Genomic DNA, 17,024 nt, shown 5'->3' with positions numbered 1-17,024 from the left:
CCACCATCTGCTACTGCGCATGCGCTGCTGAGGACTCATGATAAGATCTGATAGCGATTTGTGCCATTACATAAAGCGGACCTGTACTCAGAATATTAGGCGTATATAATATCACACTGATCACATATTTACTTTCATTCTCAGTGATCTTTATTATTTCTATTTGTAATATTTGCAGCTCAGAGGCTTCTGACTGGTGTCTATGGGCAATCACCTTATAACAGGGGTGTCAAACATCCTTTTTTTTTTGCCTCCAATGGAATCCAAAATATGAACTGCAGCTGGTCCAACACTACTACAATCATTCACAATCATCATCATTCGCGTCTATAGACCAGGGGGCTCTCTGCCGATGCATGGCACCCACATTGGATTTTTTTTATCCTGGTAGCACCTCGGGCTAGCATAGAAGGAGCCCTTTCGTCGAAAAGGGGATACAAAAAGCCGATCTCACGCATTCACAGTGAGATCGGCAAGTTTTTTTCCAAAAGTACGTCACCCAATCTTGCATGTCGGATAACGTAGGAAGAAGGACCCGGAATAAGAAAAGAAGATGGCCGACCCAAAGATGGATGCCGGGACGACGCAGGACCCGATGAAAGAATCTTCCGGACTGATCGACAGCACTGCGGGATTGAAGGTAAATGAATGTTTTTTTGTTTGTTTCCCCTTTAAATAAAGACCGTGGTGGTAAAGACTGAATGGGAGTGCAGAGCCTCCTGGGATATCTACTTTATATATCCCTGGAGGCTTTGGGCTGTGCAGAAAGGGGCTCATACATGCGCAGTGCGAGATGAGGTGACATAGGCAGCAGAAGCAGGTGGCGGTCTGCGACCTAAAGTTATTGACACCATTTATTGGCAGTCAGGAAATAAACACCAGACTAATTTACTGGATTAGTATTTCTCAACCTTTTTACCCCAGAGGAACCCTTAAAATAATTTTCTGTATTAGGGAACCCCAAAAAAAGTAATAATCTGGGGTCATTGGGAAAAAGTCACTTACATTGGTGGTCATTGAGTGAACCAAGTGGTGGTTCATAATACCACCTCTACAGACCGCCAAAAAGATAATTGGCATTACGACACTGGCTCTGCTCAGTAATGATGGAATAAATCTAAACTGGCATCATCCAAGGAACATCTAGCAACCTCTGGAGGAACCCTACTGCACTAGATAATCTATGCGGCCAAAACAGAGCGCGGTGATGGCTGGAAATCACGACTATCATGGCCAAACCAGAACAGTTGAGAGCCATGGTCTGAAGTAGCAAAATGTTACAAATTATATAATAATATTATAAGGACCAAGCTGAAAGAAGTATTATAACACTTCCGGTCTATTTATATCCACAATCATTGCTCCTTTGAGGGCAGCTATGGTTGTCACAAAGGCTTGACTATAAACATGTTTGCCTTTACTCATATCCAATACATAGCGGATTGAGAGGTCTAGTCATTTAAACAAAAAAACTAAGGATGTTTGTAATCTCAGCTCACAGGAAGTGACAAGGAGAATTCTGGAAAATTCAGCAGATATTTTCTGACCAAAGGACCAGTGCCTTCGAGGGACTTCATTTTATGTTTTGATAAACTGTACATCTGCTATAAACTTTCTTTTTTTTTCTTTTTTGAAACTGAATTTTTATTGAACATTTTCACATACAAAGACAACCAGGCTTATACAGCAAAACATCCCGTAAACACAGCATACAGGGTGATAGGTACATCCGATAATGGTACATTAAACTCTGGCGTAAGTAACAGTAAAAAACAGTGGCCGTACTGTACCGGTCTATCAAACCCCATAGACTATGAAAATACGGAAACAACAGATAAATAAACAACAGAAAACAAGAAATGAGTCAAAACGAAAAAACGAAGCTAAGCCGGGGAATGGGGGGGGGGGGGGGGGGGGGGATACAAACAAAGGTGGATAGGACCCTGACTGACAGGTGGACATATTAAACCTGTAGACTGGTATAGTAGGTATCCCAAGGTTCCCATATCTGTTCAAATTTCGCAACCCTGTTTCGGAGGACAGTAAGGTACTCCATCAGGCGTATGTCTTGAATACAAGCATACAAATCCTCCATAGAGGGGGGCAGTCTGGATTTCCATTTGGTGGAGATTAGAGTACGAGCAGCCTGCTATAAACTTTCATTGGTGTGATTGGGATAAAATAAATCCCATCAGCGGTGTCAGTAAAATAAAATAAGCTCTGTTAATGATGTGAGTGATAAAGTGGCCCCATTTACATGAAAGAAAGAAAATCCCTACACCATGGGAGTCACTGGTAGCAAAACAAGTCCTAAACCTTGTTTGCCTTTGGTGTTGGCTGGGTGAGTGGTTGATACACTGTACACTGCGTGGAAAGTATAGCTGACAAGATCAAAGAAACATAAAAAAATGCCCTTTGAAGATCCTTTATCCAAAGTAGTAAACAAGGTGTACAGGCCATCTACATTTTTAGCACACCAAAAACTATACTAGAGCTTAAAGTGAACCTATACTCGCCGTGTTTGCTTGGCTATTCTGACAAATAGGCATTTTATTCATAGATACATTGCACTATAATTTACATTTTGTTCATCATTTCTTATCTCTGAAAAGTAGAAAAATGTCTTTTGGTTCTTCCCCCTTGATCTATAGTGCCAATGCTGCACAAGTCTGAGGTTGTTAGGAGAAATCAATGATGAAGCAACCCACCCTTGGCCCTGCTTTCATCAAAAAATATTAAATATGTGATTATACTTTTGTATAATGAAGAAAAGTCTTTGGATTCTCTCCATGTAGGGTTTACAGCAAAGTATAACAATGACATATATAAAGGGAGGATGAACCTGAAGGGGAGGTAAATATTAGTACAGTACCAAGAAAAAATGGAGGCTACAGAAGTAGCATAGGTAGACCAGCATAAACAACAGAAAGGCTAGTTTATTTATAAAAGTTCTATTAAGCCAAGACAAAGCCCACAAATCATCCCTGTCTGTAAGGCACAGCATGTATCATGGAAGGATTTGAGGATAATGTAACAAAGCTCTGGTTTACGAGCTGGAAGTGGACACAGCATATTATTGTAATGAGCGCTTCAGTCAGAAACCCAATGCCCTAAATACAATATTAATAATAATATTAACTTGTACATATATAGTGCCGACATATTATGCATCGCTTTACAAAATCCAGTCATGTCACTTACTGTCCCTAGCTCACAATCTAAAGTCATTACCATAGTCTAATAATGGCAGTTTTTGAAGAGATGCCAATTAATCTGCAGCCAATAAACCTACAAAATAAACTACTTGCAGATACAACCTGGAACCCAGGAGCTTACAATCCAATATACACAGTTTAATAATACTTGTAAATAAAAGTTGAAGGGCACATGCTTCAGCAAGTATTAGCAAAAGTATTTAATAGAGCAGTTTGTTTAAACCCTTAACGGAAACAGTTTAGATTATTTAATATAAACTGAAAAATGAAAAGCTTTTTGTCATGCTCAAACTGGCCATATACCGCTGCATTGTCACTCCCAGGTGCCTGCTGTCCAGCACTAGGTCCCAGTAGCTGTGTCAAGTGTTTCAAATGCTATCACATTCACCCATCAGTTCAAAAGGTATTTTAGTTAGTTAGTCATTCACAAAACTTTACATTTTCTGTCAAGTATAAGCTCAATATTTTATTATATTGTACTCATCAGTGACTGTTCCTGAAAAAGATAAGGAAGAGGAAAGCATTTATCATTACCCTGTCAAAATCATCATGTACATGTTTTGTTCACAAGAACAAAAGGAAATGGTCCAAACACAAGAAGATAGAAAACTTAAAAACATGTATATTTTCCAGGAAGTTATTTTAATCCAAATTTAGCAATAGCATGCTAATATCATGTGGTCTCACACGCAGCGACCAAATAACCTTGGTAAATGGGTCCCTGTCCTCACCTTTTACAATATCCAGTGGTATACATTAGAGGTGCCCACTGTACTGGAAACATAGAGCATAAAGTTGCTGCCTTCACGTGTACTCATCTATCTCAAACTTCAAAATCACAACACCAAACTTGAACGAGTTAACAATATTTATATGTTCTGAATATATAAATAAATGATGGCAAATTAAAAACAAATTTCTCCTTCCAATGGACAGACTAGGCAATCGTGTACTGTAAAAGAAGAAGAATGTGCCACTTAAACAGACAAGCATACTTTTGTGCATGGTGTACCTGTACGTGCTCAAGTTCCCATATGTGCTACACAATGTGTGCATATACACAGGCTCATTAGTTGCACTGGCAAGTGGGATGTTTAAAGTTCAGCATTACCACTGCATTCTTGATAGGTGGTCCCCAGCAGATTTTTGCACGACCTGATCTGTGATATCAGATATCCAATCTCTAGCATCCACCAGGTACAATACCTTGTGATGCATACCCAAGAATTTGAAAGATGGATTTTTTTTAACTTCCCACCTCTCCTTAACACCTCACAAGGAGACCTTAACAAGTTGTACCCATACCAACTATTTTTGGTGTGAAAGAAACAACATATTTTAAATACCCATATTGGCTATCTACAGTACTTTTATCTGCTACAATAGCTACCTATTAGCATTCATTATCTCTTCTTGTGCATCACTAGATCTTTGATTTCAAACCTAAATAGTGACATAAAGCATCTAAAGCAATGGTCAGTTCTTACACACATGCTATCAGATGCTACCTTTTATGATTTTTGGCTTTTAAAGATCCATCCATATACATTATTTTTCCCACATCCCATGATTTAGCCAGACTATATATGTAAAAACTTATTTCCAAAAACATTGTCTTCAAGTGCACCCTATCAGATACTCCATAATATACTTGCTCCTTATGGCAACTTCTACTGGTCTCAGTCTATCATGTATCATAATATGGGAATTTGTGATAATATCTCTAAATTAGTACCTTGTCATCATTCCCTTTTTATCCACCAGTCAGTAAATACTGGAAAGCCAAATACAAAGGGCCCGATTTAACAAACCTCTCCAAGGCTGGAAAATATACACTTTCATCAGGCAATCTGGGTGATCCAGCAAACCTGGTCATTTGCTATTTGTAAGCAAATGTTTCCAATCCTGGTGCGGATCCATTCCGGGTTTGCTGGATCACCCAGGTTCACCTATGAAAGTGTATATTTTCCAGTCTTGGAGAGCTTTAATAAATCAGGCCCATGATGTTTAGGTTCACGGAGTACCCAGGACACACACAAAAAGTTATCAAACCATGGCTGCTGGAGGTGAAGTGAGATGTGCCTGAGGTCATCAGACATTACCAAAGAAGTGAGAAGAATGATCCCCTAAGATGGTGATCATTGGGAGAACAACCCCCTTACCTGGTGGTCAGTGGGAGCCCAGATGAATTGAAAATTGTTGACAGCAGTTATTTGCCTAAACCAGAAAAGATTAATCAGAGCCCCACAGCATATAAACCTGGAAGAAGGAAACAACAGGATCAAAACAGCAACTTAGAGTAACCAAAAGGGTCAGTTTTGTCACCATGGAAAAGTCCAGGAGCACAAAAGTCCATAGAATGATGATCAGAGGATTCAGTAACTACATAACTGGCCCTAGCCAATTAGTTTATGCAGAGTCAATTATTTTACCCAAATATTTCTATATGAATGCAGTGTGGAAAGCATCTTCTTCCTCTGCTTCCCATTGGAGACTCTAGCAGTAATTACTTTGCATTGCAAGCTGCTATCAGGTTTCCACTACTTAGGTAAACACCTACACAAGGCAAAGATGGGAACATTGCACTGAAAAAAAGAGCGAATGGCTGATAGGTCAGGGAGGTCAGATAGGTCAGGCAGATCCAACAGGGTACCAAAGAACAAGATGGGAAGCAAAATTTGCAAAGCAGAACTTGGGCAACATGGGGTTAGTCAGGAAACAGAAGGTACGTCATAAAAAATTAGCTGGTAAAAAGAACATCCAGCAAGACGAGGACGAAGCTGCAGCCTTACAGTGGAAATAAACCTAATTAAGAACATTTTGAAAGAATGCTTGTTTATTATTGCAATAAAAAATAATAATAATAGTAATAAAAGTAATAAAATACCTTTTGTGACTGATTGCAATCTTTTAATTACATTCAGCAGTCCTCACTCCATCAAAAGGCGTTGCTATTTTCACATGGTCTTTTTCTGGATCCAGGATCTTTGACAATCTTGATTGGCCAGACCAGAATGATGTAACTGGCATTCATTCCTGGCAGCCGGGGGTACACTTGGATACCGGATATCATACACTTTAGGTACACTGAAGAAAACATTGTAATTAGGCTGGTAAGTTTATTGCAGAAGGGGTATCACCTGATCCTGCCTACTCACAAATTAGTTTAGTTCCACTTTAACTACTTACACACTCACATGCTCCTGACACTTATGTGTCCAACACAGCTAAAGTCTGAGAAACACTCCCTCCAGTATTGTGTTGGCTTGTGATTTTGCAGGTTGTGTTTGTAAATTATTTCACAGCCAATTTTCCTCAGATGATGCTGACAGTATCCCAGGTTCTGATTTACTATACCACAGCCTAGTTCATACTGCTGTCCATCATACCCTCTACACAACTTTCTTGCCCATACTGCCTGCTATCATACCTCCCCACACTCCTCCGCTGCACATACTGCAATTAATTATACCCTCCACAATGATTTTTCTCTTGCACATTTAAAACAGTTCTTTGAGTTTATATGTAATATTCTTACCTGTGCCTGTTTTGAAATTGGATCAAAGTTTCCTGCTTTATAATAAACATAGACATATTTGGTATTTTTTCACTATACAAAGTCTCGTCATTTATTATGCTCTGCACAAAAAAATATAATGTGTTTTTAATGAAAATAGAGATTTTCTAAGCAGTTACACAAACTTGTGAAAAATATGAGGTTGGAACCACCATCGTTTTCTACTATAGATCCCCTGATTTCAGACAATTTATAGTGATGGAGGTCCTTAGTCAGTTTGCAAGCCCAGAGAGTTTCTATTTTATTGTAATGTCCATAGTTAAAACATTTTTCTTTGGAAAATACCCAGAAACAGTGGCACTGGCAGTCTTGCACGAGAGTGGTAGAGCATAAATTATGCTCAAAGGAAATCTGAGTCAGAACAGGCAAAATCATATTTGGAAGAGACTTTGATATATACAGAAATGGCTGCTTCAAATTCAAAATAGACAAACTAGATCTCTGTCTGACTAACATGCAAAACAGAACAAGAGGAACTGTGTTCAGCCCAGAAAACACCGTGAAGTTTCAAAGTTGTCCAAATTAGGGGGAATTTAATTTGTAAACCAAGGTAGTCATTTAAAGAGATCTTGTTTACCTTAGCTTTGTATATCTACTTTCCCATAAACCTTGCAAACTATTCCCCTCAGGGAGACTATATGCAATTTGATGCAAATGCTAGGGGTTGCTAGGGGTGACTGTTGCAAATGCTAGGGGTAACTACTTATTGAAAGGTTCTTACAACAGGTTAGTGACACCTTGCAGAAATAGATAGACATTCTGTGTATTTAAATCCTAAAACCCAGGGAGAACATAAACGTATTTCCTTAGACACAAAGCATAGAGCTTTCTAAACCAGCAGGAGAACTACTGCTTTCAGCACAGAGGATACCGCCAGTTTGGATGAAATTAGAGTGCATTGGTAACGGTCACTGTAAGAACCATGGATCGGCGGCACAGTGGGTAAGAGGTCAGCACTCTGGCCTTTGCAAAGCTAGGTACCAAGTTTGAATTTCGGCCAGGACACTATCTGCATGGAGTTTGCAGGTTTTCCCTGTGTTTGTGTGGGTGTCTTTTGGGTACTCCGGTTTCCTCATACATTCCAAAACCATGCAGTTAGGTTAATTGGCTTCCGCCTAAAATTTACCTTAGACTGTATTATTATTATTTTTATTATTATTAATAAACAGTATTTATATAGTGCCAACATATTATGCAGCAGTGTACATTGCATAGGGAATAAAGACATATGACTGAGGTAATGACATTAGAGTGTGAGACACTTTGAGGGACAGCTAGTGACATGACTATGAACTTTGTAAAGTGCTGCGTAATATGTTGGCGCTATATAAATATTGTGTAATAATAATAAAATGGATTATGAATTTCTGGTTCTGATATAATTAAGGGGTTGGGTCCCTGTTAAGGTCTGATGTCCACAGACAAGGCATACCTAACTTTTAGCACTCCAGAATGATTTATGTGAGTCAGAATCTACAAGGAGGTACATGACAAGGGACTTTGTACATCGCATTATATGTCGGTGCTATCTAAATACTGTGTAATAATATTAATAATAACAACAACATTGTTTGATTTCCTGTTGATCTGCTGCAAATGTAACAAGGCTGTTGCATAGCAACATTGCCACCCTGTAAACAGAACAAAATAAACTTTATTTAACATACACATGAAAGCCACGCCACAGCTAACACTTTTAAAGCAGCAGTTTTTTTTTAGCTTATGCGCAGCCTCGTTTCTGATTGGCTGACTGTCAGAGCTTAAAAGCAGCCGTTTTACCTGAGTAGCTCAGATAAGTGATTTGGAGGAGTTGAGGAGAGATGGATCACTTGTTTTTGCTAGGTTTCCTAGTGCTCTTAGCTTCGTGTTCTGATGCAACTCGCGCATACAACTCTGCAAGTAAGTAAACCCTACCTAGGTCATTGATTTTATTTTATTTTTTTCAATTCAATTCACAAAGCTTTAACACAGCCCATAGATCTTTATTTTCAGCCCACTTTACTGTCATTGTAACTCGTCAGTGGGTTCAACTGAAAATAACCTCAGTTGTCAGCTGTGTACAGGTAGTCCCCAGGTTACATACGAGATAGGGACTGTATGTTCTTAGGTTGAATTTGTATGTAAGTCGGAACAGGTACATTATTTTAATAATGCAACTAGGACAGATGTTTGTGTCAACATAATATTAGGCAGTGTGGTGTCAGTTATTGTATAAAATCCTCACTGTGAGTTAATCACAAACAAAACAAACAAAAAAAAAAATACAGAGCCTGGGCATTCATTTAACTTCTGGATTAAGCTGTGCTTTAACCACCTGGGCGTTTCACCGATGTCTAGATTTCTGTACCAAAAGCGGTACACTGTTTTTCATGAAATTTTTTTTTAAATTGTAGACCTGTAACTTACAGAAATTTATTTATTTTTATTTAATTTTTTGTTTTTTATTTAATTTTTTTACTTTTAATAAAATTAAATAAAAAACACAAAATCAGCTTAAACAAGAATACATAAATAAATCAAAAATACTGAAAATGCGATAATTCGGTATACTGTATAGTAATATATTTTTCTAAAACACCTCCCTAGTGTGGTCACATACCTATAGACAAAACCACATAAATATATTTTGTATTATTTTGTATTGGATTGGATACAGGACTTTGTATTGAATCCAATACAAAATATTTGAATTTCCCGCTACGACACCCGTCGACGGGCGCATGCACTGACATCATCAGGAATCGCCGAGGGACGCGTACGCGAACACCGGGTGTTCTAATTCTTTCCGAACTTCTGTACTTCCATGCAAAAAGTGTTACATTTTTTGCATGGAAATTTATTTTAGATTGTGGGCTATAATTCAGCGAATTACTCAATAATTACTTATAATTCACTGAATTACCGCATAACTCACCAAAATATGTCCAAAATTTTATAAATTTAATAATAAAATTTTTTTTTAAAAAACAAAAAAAAAAAAAAATAGTGTATATTGTAATGTACCTGTACAGTAGCTTATATAATATATATGTAATACAAATCTATATATATTATATAAAGATTTTTTTGTATTGGACTCATTGCAGCTCTTTTGTATTGAGTTCAATTCAAGCGATTTGAATTTCCCGCCTCCCGCACCGACGCATGCAGCGACGTCACCTGGGAAACCCCGGAGATCGTCACTGCACATGCCGGATGAAGAAAGAAGACAGCAGACGTCTCCAGAGGAGCTGCGGGGACAAGGTAAGTATTTTTTTTCAGTTGTAATCCGATTGTCATACAGTGTTGTATGACAATCGGATTGCAATGTCACGCTTGTTTCTATTTTTGTCTACCTTGACCTTGGTTCGGGGTAACCGATAGTAGCAAGTTTACTTACCCCGAACCAAGCAAAACGAAACAGCTGCAGAGTTTGTCTTGGTAATTAAGGCTGCAGAAAGAGCTCACCCCTGAAGATCACCCACAACCTCAGCTGTGTTTAGCAAAAGACTTCTTCTGCAAGTCATGCAAACTTCCCCCCACATCCAGTCCTTTACAGAAAAAGCACGGAAACCCTTGGTTCCTATGAGCTGGCTGTATGACCGATGTCCTTAACCCGTGGACTACCTGTATATGTAATGTATTATTAGGATTTTCCACTTTCACATATTTTTACAAGTAAACCTTGTGTAACCTATATCTATATAATTCACTACTATTCTATGTTTTTACTTTTGTGATTTATGAAAAGTTAACAAAAAAAATTGCTAACTAACCAACTTCTTTTATTTTAGGTTGCGGAAATCGTCCCTTGAAGAAAGGAAGTTTTGCCCGAATTGTTGGAGGCACTAAAACACAGCCAGGTGACTGGCCATGGATGGTCAGTCTTCAGACCCCAGGAATATCGGGGTACAAACACTTCTGTGGCGGAACCCTCATAAACCACCGTTGGGTTCTAACTGCTGCTCATTGCTTCGGTGATCTGAGGTAAGAATTACATGCATGTTTGATTTGGGTTGTTCTTTTTTGCAAGTCTTTTAAACTAAGTAGGGCACTATTTACTCATCTACCCAGTCTTTACAGAGTAGTCATCTAATCTTACCTTTGAGATTAGATGGTTAAGCATCCTAACCAAAAGGTTTGTTTGAAACCAGTGCACTCCAGAAGACATAAAATAAAGGATTTCCAGGTATAAAGTTATTAATAAGAATATTACAATACAGCGATATTCTTCTAACCATTTTTTATTTCTTTTCCAGCTTCGTGTCTAAATGGAGAGTTGTTCTTGGAGGACACCAACTTTCAAAACTCAGCAGGAATGTGCAAGTAAGGGCAGTTGAGTCGTATATCCTGCATAAGAGATATTCTCCAAACCTGAAAATCAACGACATTGCCCTCATAAAGCTGAGTTTCCCTGTCACTTTTAGTGACTTTGTCCAGCCAGCTTGCTTGCCAAGCACAACAATGGACATTTCTTCAAAGTCCTCATGTTACATAAGCGGCTGGGGTCTAATGTTCGAAAAAGGTAAGTAGTATTTTATACTGTTTTTCGTTGTTTTTATTCTTTGTTTTTAGGGTAATATTATTTTACTATGGAAGGTTTACTTTAGAGTACTTGACTGTTCATGTTTAATGTACAACTGTATACTTTGAATTTTCTAACATTTTACTTTGTTTTTCTTCATTACAGCTTCCCAAACTGCAGATACACTGCAGGAAGCCAAAGTGTCTATCATTGACAGCGAGACATGCAACAGCCCCAGCTGGTATAATGGCCGCATCAAATATCAAAACATGTGTGCTGGCAATCCCAAAGGAGGCATTGATACCTGTCAGGTAAGTTCCAAAACAATCCAATCATGTTTTAGAAAACTTAACAATTACTGTCCTATATATGTGAACATTATATGGCCTTTAATATTTTCTATAGTTGTGTATATGAATTGTGATAAGTAGCAGCCTATTTGAATACTTTATGCTAACACTCCTCTTTTCTACTAATTCATTACAGGGAGACAGTGGAGGACCCCTCATGTGTTTGGATAAAACAACTTCCAAATATTATGTGGTTGGTGTGACAAGCTGGGGTTTTGGCTGCGCCCGCAAACACCGCCCTGGAGTCTATGCCAGGACCCAGCATTTTCAGAAGTGGATTGCTGCCAAATTAGCAGGTTGCTCTGCTCAAGAGAAAAAACAATCTGCTCCTCAAACCACTTCCACATTTCCTTCAGGATCTGAGCCTAAAGTGGATACTCGGCGTTCATTAACCTCCGCTGTAGAAACATCATTGAAGGACAGCCCTTACGTAAGGAAGATCCTGAAGAGGTTTCAAAAATAAACACATCCAGCCATCATAAGGGGAATGAACATCCTGCAAGACTCTATCAAGCTAATTTAAGGAGAACATCTAAACAGGGCTGTCAAGTTTCCATAGAGATCTTCGTTTCAGATCGTGAAGCGCCACCATTGAAAATAAGATGTAAGTACATTTTACTTGTCATATTTATTTCCTTATATATGGGTTTCTGACAGGGTCTTCCTAAGGCATACTGAAAACAAGTAATTAGATTCAAACTGATATAAAACTAATACTCTAATAATCTCTAGTAATCTAATACTATAATACTAATACTCTTTTCTTTAATCCATTATAGGGAGTCAGCCGAGGATCAAAGTATTTCTGTGCCAACTCCACAGCCCCACAGAGATCAGCCAAGGACCAAGATGTGTGCCACTGAAAAAAGAACTTACTCTAAGATCCCGGACCACATTTCCTTCAGGGTCTTTATAGTGTAAGGGATTACACTCAGATGAGTGTAATCCCTTACACTATGAAGATCCTGAAGACGTCTAAAGAGATCAAGACTTGAAGCGCCAACAATTCAAATGTGATGTAAGTATGTTTACTTGTCATGTTTGTTTCCCGATCTAGACTATGATAGGGCCACGGGTCATATACTGGCTCTTAATATTTGTATATTATAATTACATACTAATACTCTTTTTTTAAATTTGTTACAGGGAGTCAGCCAAGGACCACTGTGTTCCTATGGCCAATTTTGGTGACTTTCATCGCTGAGACACTCTTCATGATGTGTGCTGTAAAATGTTAAAATGCTGATTTAGCGCATTGGTTGAAGTGCCTGGCAAGGTGCCCACCACCGATCTGAATTTAACCTAAAGCTACATACACATGAGAAAATAATCACTCTATATAAATCTAGCATGTGCACAGCAGTCCCCTGATGTAGTATAATAACCAACCAGGGGACAATTATTATAACCTCCTATGGAGATTCCTCCCCCTCATCCTCCCCATCCCTTCTTCATAAAACCAAACATCACTGTGCACAGCGCTATTTTTTTCTACTGTCAAAATATCAAAAATGCAGAAAAAAGAAAATTGAACAGGCAAGCCAGAAGCCAAAGCCAGATGAGAAGAGACAGTCCAGAAACTGATATGAGAACATGAAGAAGGCTGATGGGAAGGGGGAGATTATAGAAAGGGGAGGGGAAAACAAAAGGAAGGAACCCAGATGCACCCCCTCCCCTCTGGCATGAATTAAAAGCAAAGCTAAATAAATAATGAATAAACTTAATAAAAAAAAATGGATATATGTTTGTCTGAGTATTTCTTTATAGTTTAAAGGAGAATGAACTATAATCTGCAATTAAACGTAGACCACAACTAAATAATACATATTGGGTATCCCTAAACCAATCACCCTGGAGTTAAATAGTTATTTCTAGGGTCATTATTTATTCGTAATTCTAAATGCATAAGCTGTAAATATGAACCATCCATGGACAATAATGACTATCATAGGGTGACAATTTTAATTTTGCAGAATTTATTATTTGCTATTACATCTTTTTTTTCCAATTTCCTATATATGCATGCAGATTTATATTATCATATATGCATGCAGAGTGGATAGCACCTTTTCCCAAAGCATCCATTTAGTACTTCCTCAAGCCTACTTCGCTCCCTACTAATATTTTTTATCCCCGCTACCTGCTGACACAGGCTTAAATGGGCTGTTGTGCAAAGAAAAAAAAACTTGTTTAGAAGTGGGGAAAGAAGGTCCAGGACCTTTCTCTGTCATTGGTGCAGCCCAGATGGGAGAACAATAGGAGGGACCTTAGGGCCCCAGCAGTTGCTGCTGAGGAGAAACACAAAATGCCCGCTGTATAGTTTATTACCCATGGAAATGCTGACATTTGGCCCTTCCATTCTTGCAGAAATACATTCCTTTCCCTAACTAAATCCTTTTTGTTAGAATAGGTATAAACTGTGATGATGAGAGAATCCACAAGAGAAGCTAACCTGTTTGATTGTCATCTCAGGTTAAAGAGACTCTAAGTATTGGCTTGGTCTTCTTTAGAGCTTCTGGTGGTAAGGATGTTACACTGCAAGCTGATACCAGGTTGTGGCCACTCAGATACATACCTAAACTAGCAAGAAAGGAATTTGCTGAAATGTCATTGACAGGCCTAGTTAACACCTGCCTGTCACTCAAATCTGGAGGCTGCATCAGAATTCACAAATTCTAAAAATCAATGCAGGCATCAAGGTCCAAACTTTTTACCTGTATAGGGACTTGTAACATGCCTTGTATGATGTATCATGTGATCTGGATGAATGAGAACCTTCAAAAACATACTGAGGTTGAATCACAATATTTCCAGTGGTAGAAAGTAAAATACTTTCTTTGTTGCCCTCCTATTTATTAGGGTAACTACCGTCTTTCACTTATGCTTTCATCCAGTCTGTCGCAGTCAATGCACCCTGAAAGTCTCAGTTTCTCCTAGCACATATAAAATTAAACTTTTACTTTCTATAGCTTTACCTGTTTTTGCCAGACAGTGTAGTCTATTAAAGGAAGTGCAAAAGTTATGGTTTTACTGAAAGGCTCAACAGGGTATATGGCTTGTTAAAACCCTGGTTTTGTCTGTAATGTGCAGCCTGTCAGATATGATCAGATATTTCAACTCTCCTTCCACAGCACCTCATGGCTCAGTGCATTTATAGAGAGTATAATGGTTGCCTTATGGTTAACAAAATGGCTGTTAGAATTCCCGATCCCCTGTATCACAGTTAGAAGGTTTTTATTTTTTTTTTGGACAAAAGCATTACAACAGAGATACTGGGACTATGTATAGTACCACATCGCTTAATCATGCAACAACACTATAGAAATCATTGGAACTTTTAGGGTACAAAAGTAAAATCAATCACTTTTTTAAGATATAATTAAACCTCACAATATATAAATTATGCAATGTCAAACAATCCTTTCACAAATATTTACATACATTTACAGAAAAATGTATGTGTTTCATTATGCGTTTCGCTAATATAGCTTCTTCAGAAGAAACACCAGTGGTAGTACAGTATAGTCAGAAAACCAATGTAAATTCCAGCAACACATTGGCCCTAATTTAATAAAGCTCTCCAAGGCTGGAGAGAATACACTTTCATCAGTGAAGCTGGGTGATCCAGAATTGATCTGGTCTAGAATTGAAAACATTTGCTAACAAATAGACTTTTAGGAAATCCATTCCAGGTTTGCTGGATCACCCAATGTTACTGATGAAAGTGTATCCTCTCCAGCCTTGAGGAACTTTAATAAATCAGGGCCAGTATTACATTAAATGAACATCAGTAGTAAAGGATTGCCAGGCAAGGTGGAGTCAAGCTCCATGTGTCCATTAACAATCTCTTACTGGATTATAGCATGACATAGCACAGTAATCTTACTCTTGAAATCTGCAGAGTAGTAGTACTATACTTTGCTGGCTATAGTGTACTACCATTGGTGTTCCTCCTGAAGAAGCTATATTAGTGAAACACATTGAGGAACACATACATTTTTGTAAAACAATTGGTGAAAGGATTGTTTGATATTGCATTATTTATATATTGTGTGTTTTTATTGTTTTGTTTATGTCCTAATAAAATGATTGATTTTTACTTTTATATTATAGCTTAAAAGTCTCACTGATTTATATAGTTTTGTTAAAAAAAGTCTACTAGTTAAAGACATAACATCCTAACTAGACACAATTCTATCACTGTGACTTGTTAATTGTCTTGTCTTGCCCACAATGGTAAAACAAGTGGCCAGCCTAGCTCAGGTGTCACTATACATTTATGACTATTTTTTTCCATTGGGTAAGGTTTTAGTAGGCTGTACCCCACTTCCCAGGGGATTCTAAAAATATTTTCTACCACAGGAACACTAGCAATAAGTCCACAAAACAATAAGTCCACAAAACAACTTCCTTTTAGTATTTAAATATTACCACTACAAATGACTAGTCCAGGGGTGTCTGCAAAAAGGGCCAGATTTGGTGAGGTGAAAATATGTGGGGGCTGACCATTCAGTCTGACATTCTTTTAACCATTAACGTGCACTGGCAAGTTTGGCCACTTATTGTCATGCCAAGCACCATAATAGTTTCTTTGTGTTTTACTATAAAATATATATATATATATATATATATATATATATATATATATATATATATATATATATATATATATATATATATATACACACACACACAACACACAGTGATGTTGCTGAGTATCTAAAACAATCATTACCAGTAACATTTAAATTTTTTTAATATATTTTAAATACAAATATTAAAAACAAGAAATAATATAGCACAAAATGCCTGGAGGATGATTTATTCATACGTGGTTTGCATGCCTTTCTGTATTATCGCTTGTTTTTAACATTCATATTAAAAAAGTCAATGTTACTCCTATTGTTGAATTTTACAACTATTAGTTACTAGGCAACATAATCATGCGTGTGTTTACCATATATTTACTGCCTTTAAAGTCCATCAGGTTTCCTTTTTGTACAATTTAGTAATTTTTGGATGTGGCAGGTGTCATTTTGCTGAATTAAATGTGGGAGATTCCAGGTTTGTTTTTACACCACATAATTGGGGGTGTGTGTTTCTCCTTTGTGTTTTACACCGTATAGTTTGGGGGGGGGGGGCTGTGCTGTGTGTTGTGTTGTGCTGTGTGATGTGTGCAGTGTTGTGCTGTGTGCAAATTTGTGCTGTGACATGTGTGCAGTGTTGTGTTGTGCTGTGTGATGTGTGCTATGTTGTGCAGTGTGTAGGGAATCCCCTACATTTGTAGTGAGTGTGTGCTGTGAATTCAAACAAAGTTGTCTGCACGGAGTCTACACTGACAACAGACTCAGTGCAGGGAATTTTCTTTGATTCAGAGT

At 37.9% G+C, this 17,024-nt stretch overlaps 1 protein-coding gene and 1 long non-coding RNA gene across 2 annotated transcripts; both read left to right on the top strand.

Moving 5' to 3' along the window:
- Positions 1-5,879: 5,879 nt before the first annotated feature.
- Positions 5,880-12,437, top strand: LOC140322520 (acrosin-like). The gene is made up of 6 exons (XM_072399078.1): positions 5,880-5,940; positions 10,566-10,758; positions 10,881-10,888; positions 10,952-11,296; positions 11,462-11,607; positions 11,783-12,437. The coding sequence occupies exons 1-6, from the start codon at positions 5,880-5,882 to the stop codon at positions 12,107-12,109; spliced, it is 1,080 nt and encodes a 359-aa protein (XP_072255179.1). The 3' UTR covers positions 12,110-12,437.
- Positions 12,438-12,625: 188 nt separating this feature from the next.
- Positions 12,626-13,174, top strand: LOC140322166 (uncharacterized). The gene is made up of 2 exons (XR_011919159.1): positions 12,626-12,664; positions 12,793-13,174. It is a non-coding gene; the product is annotated as an uncharacterized lncRNA (long non-coding RNA).
- The last annotated feature ends 3,850 nt before the right edge of the window (positions 13,175-17,024 follow it).

This window comes from Pyxicephalus adspersus, chromosome 2 (assembly GCF_032062135.1).
Source record: "Pyxicephalus adspersus chromosome 2, UCB_Pads_2.0, whole genome shotgun sequence".
NCBI classification, from domain to species: domain Eukaryota; kingdom Metazoa; phylum Chordata; class Amphibia; order Anura; family Pyxicephalidae; genus Pyxicephalus; species Pyxicephalus adspersus.
The sequence above is the reverse complement of the archived record's forward strand: the minus strand, read 5'-3'. Positions and strand labels throughout refer to the sequence as shown.

What these genes read in the sequence shown, in the direction of transcription:
- LOC140322520 (XM_072399078.1), top strand. Translation starts at nt 5,880, where the DNA reads ATGGGAAGCAAAATTTGCAAAGCAGAACTTGGGCAACATGGGGTTAGT. An exon ending in GGGTCTAATGTTCGAAAAAG is followed by an intron (nt 11,297 to 11,461) that starts GTAAGTAGTATT and finishes TCTTCATTACAG; the next exon opens with CTTCCCAAACTGCAGATACA. An exon ending in GAGGCATTGATACCTGTCAG is followed by an intron (nt 11,608 to 11,782) that starts GTAAGTTCCAAA and finishes AATTCATTACAG; the next exon opens with GGAGACAGTGGAGGACCCCT.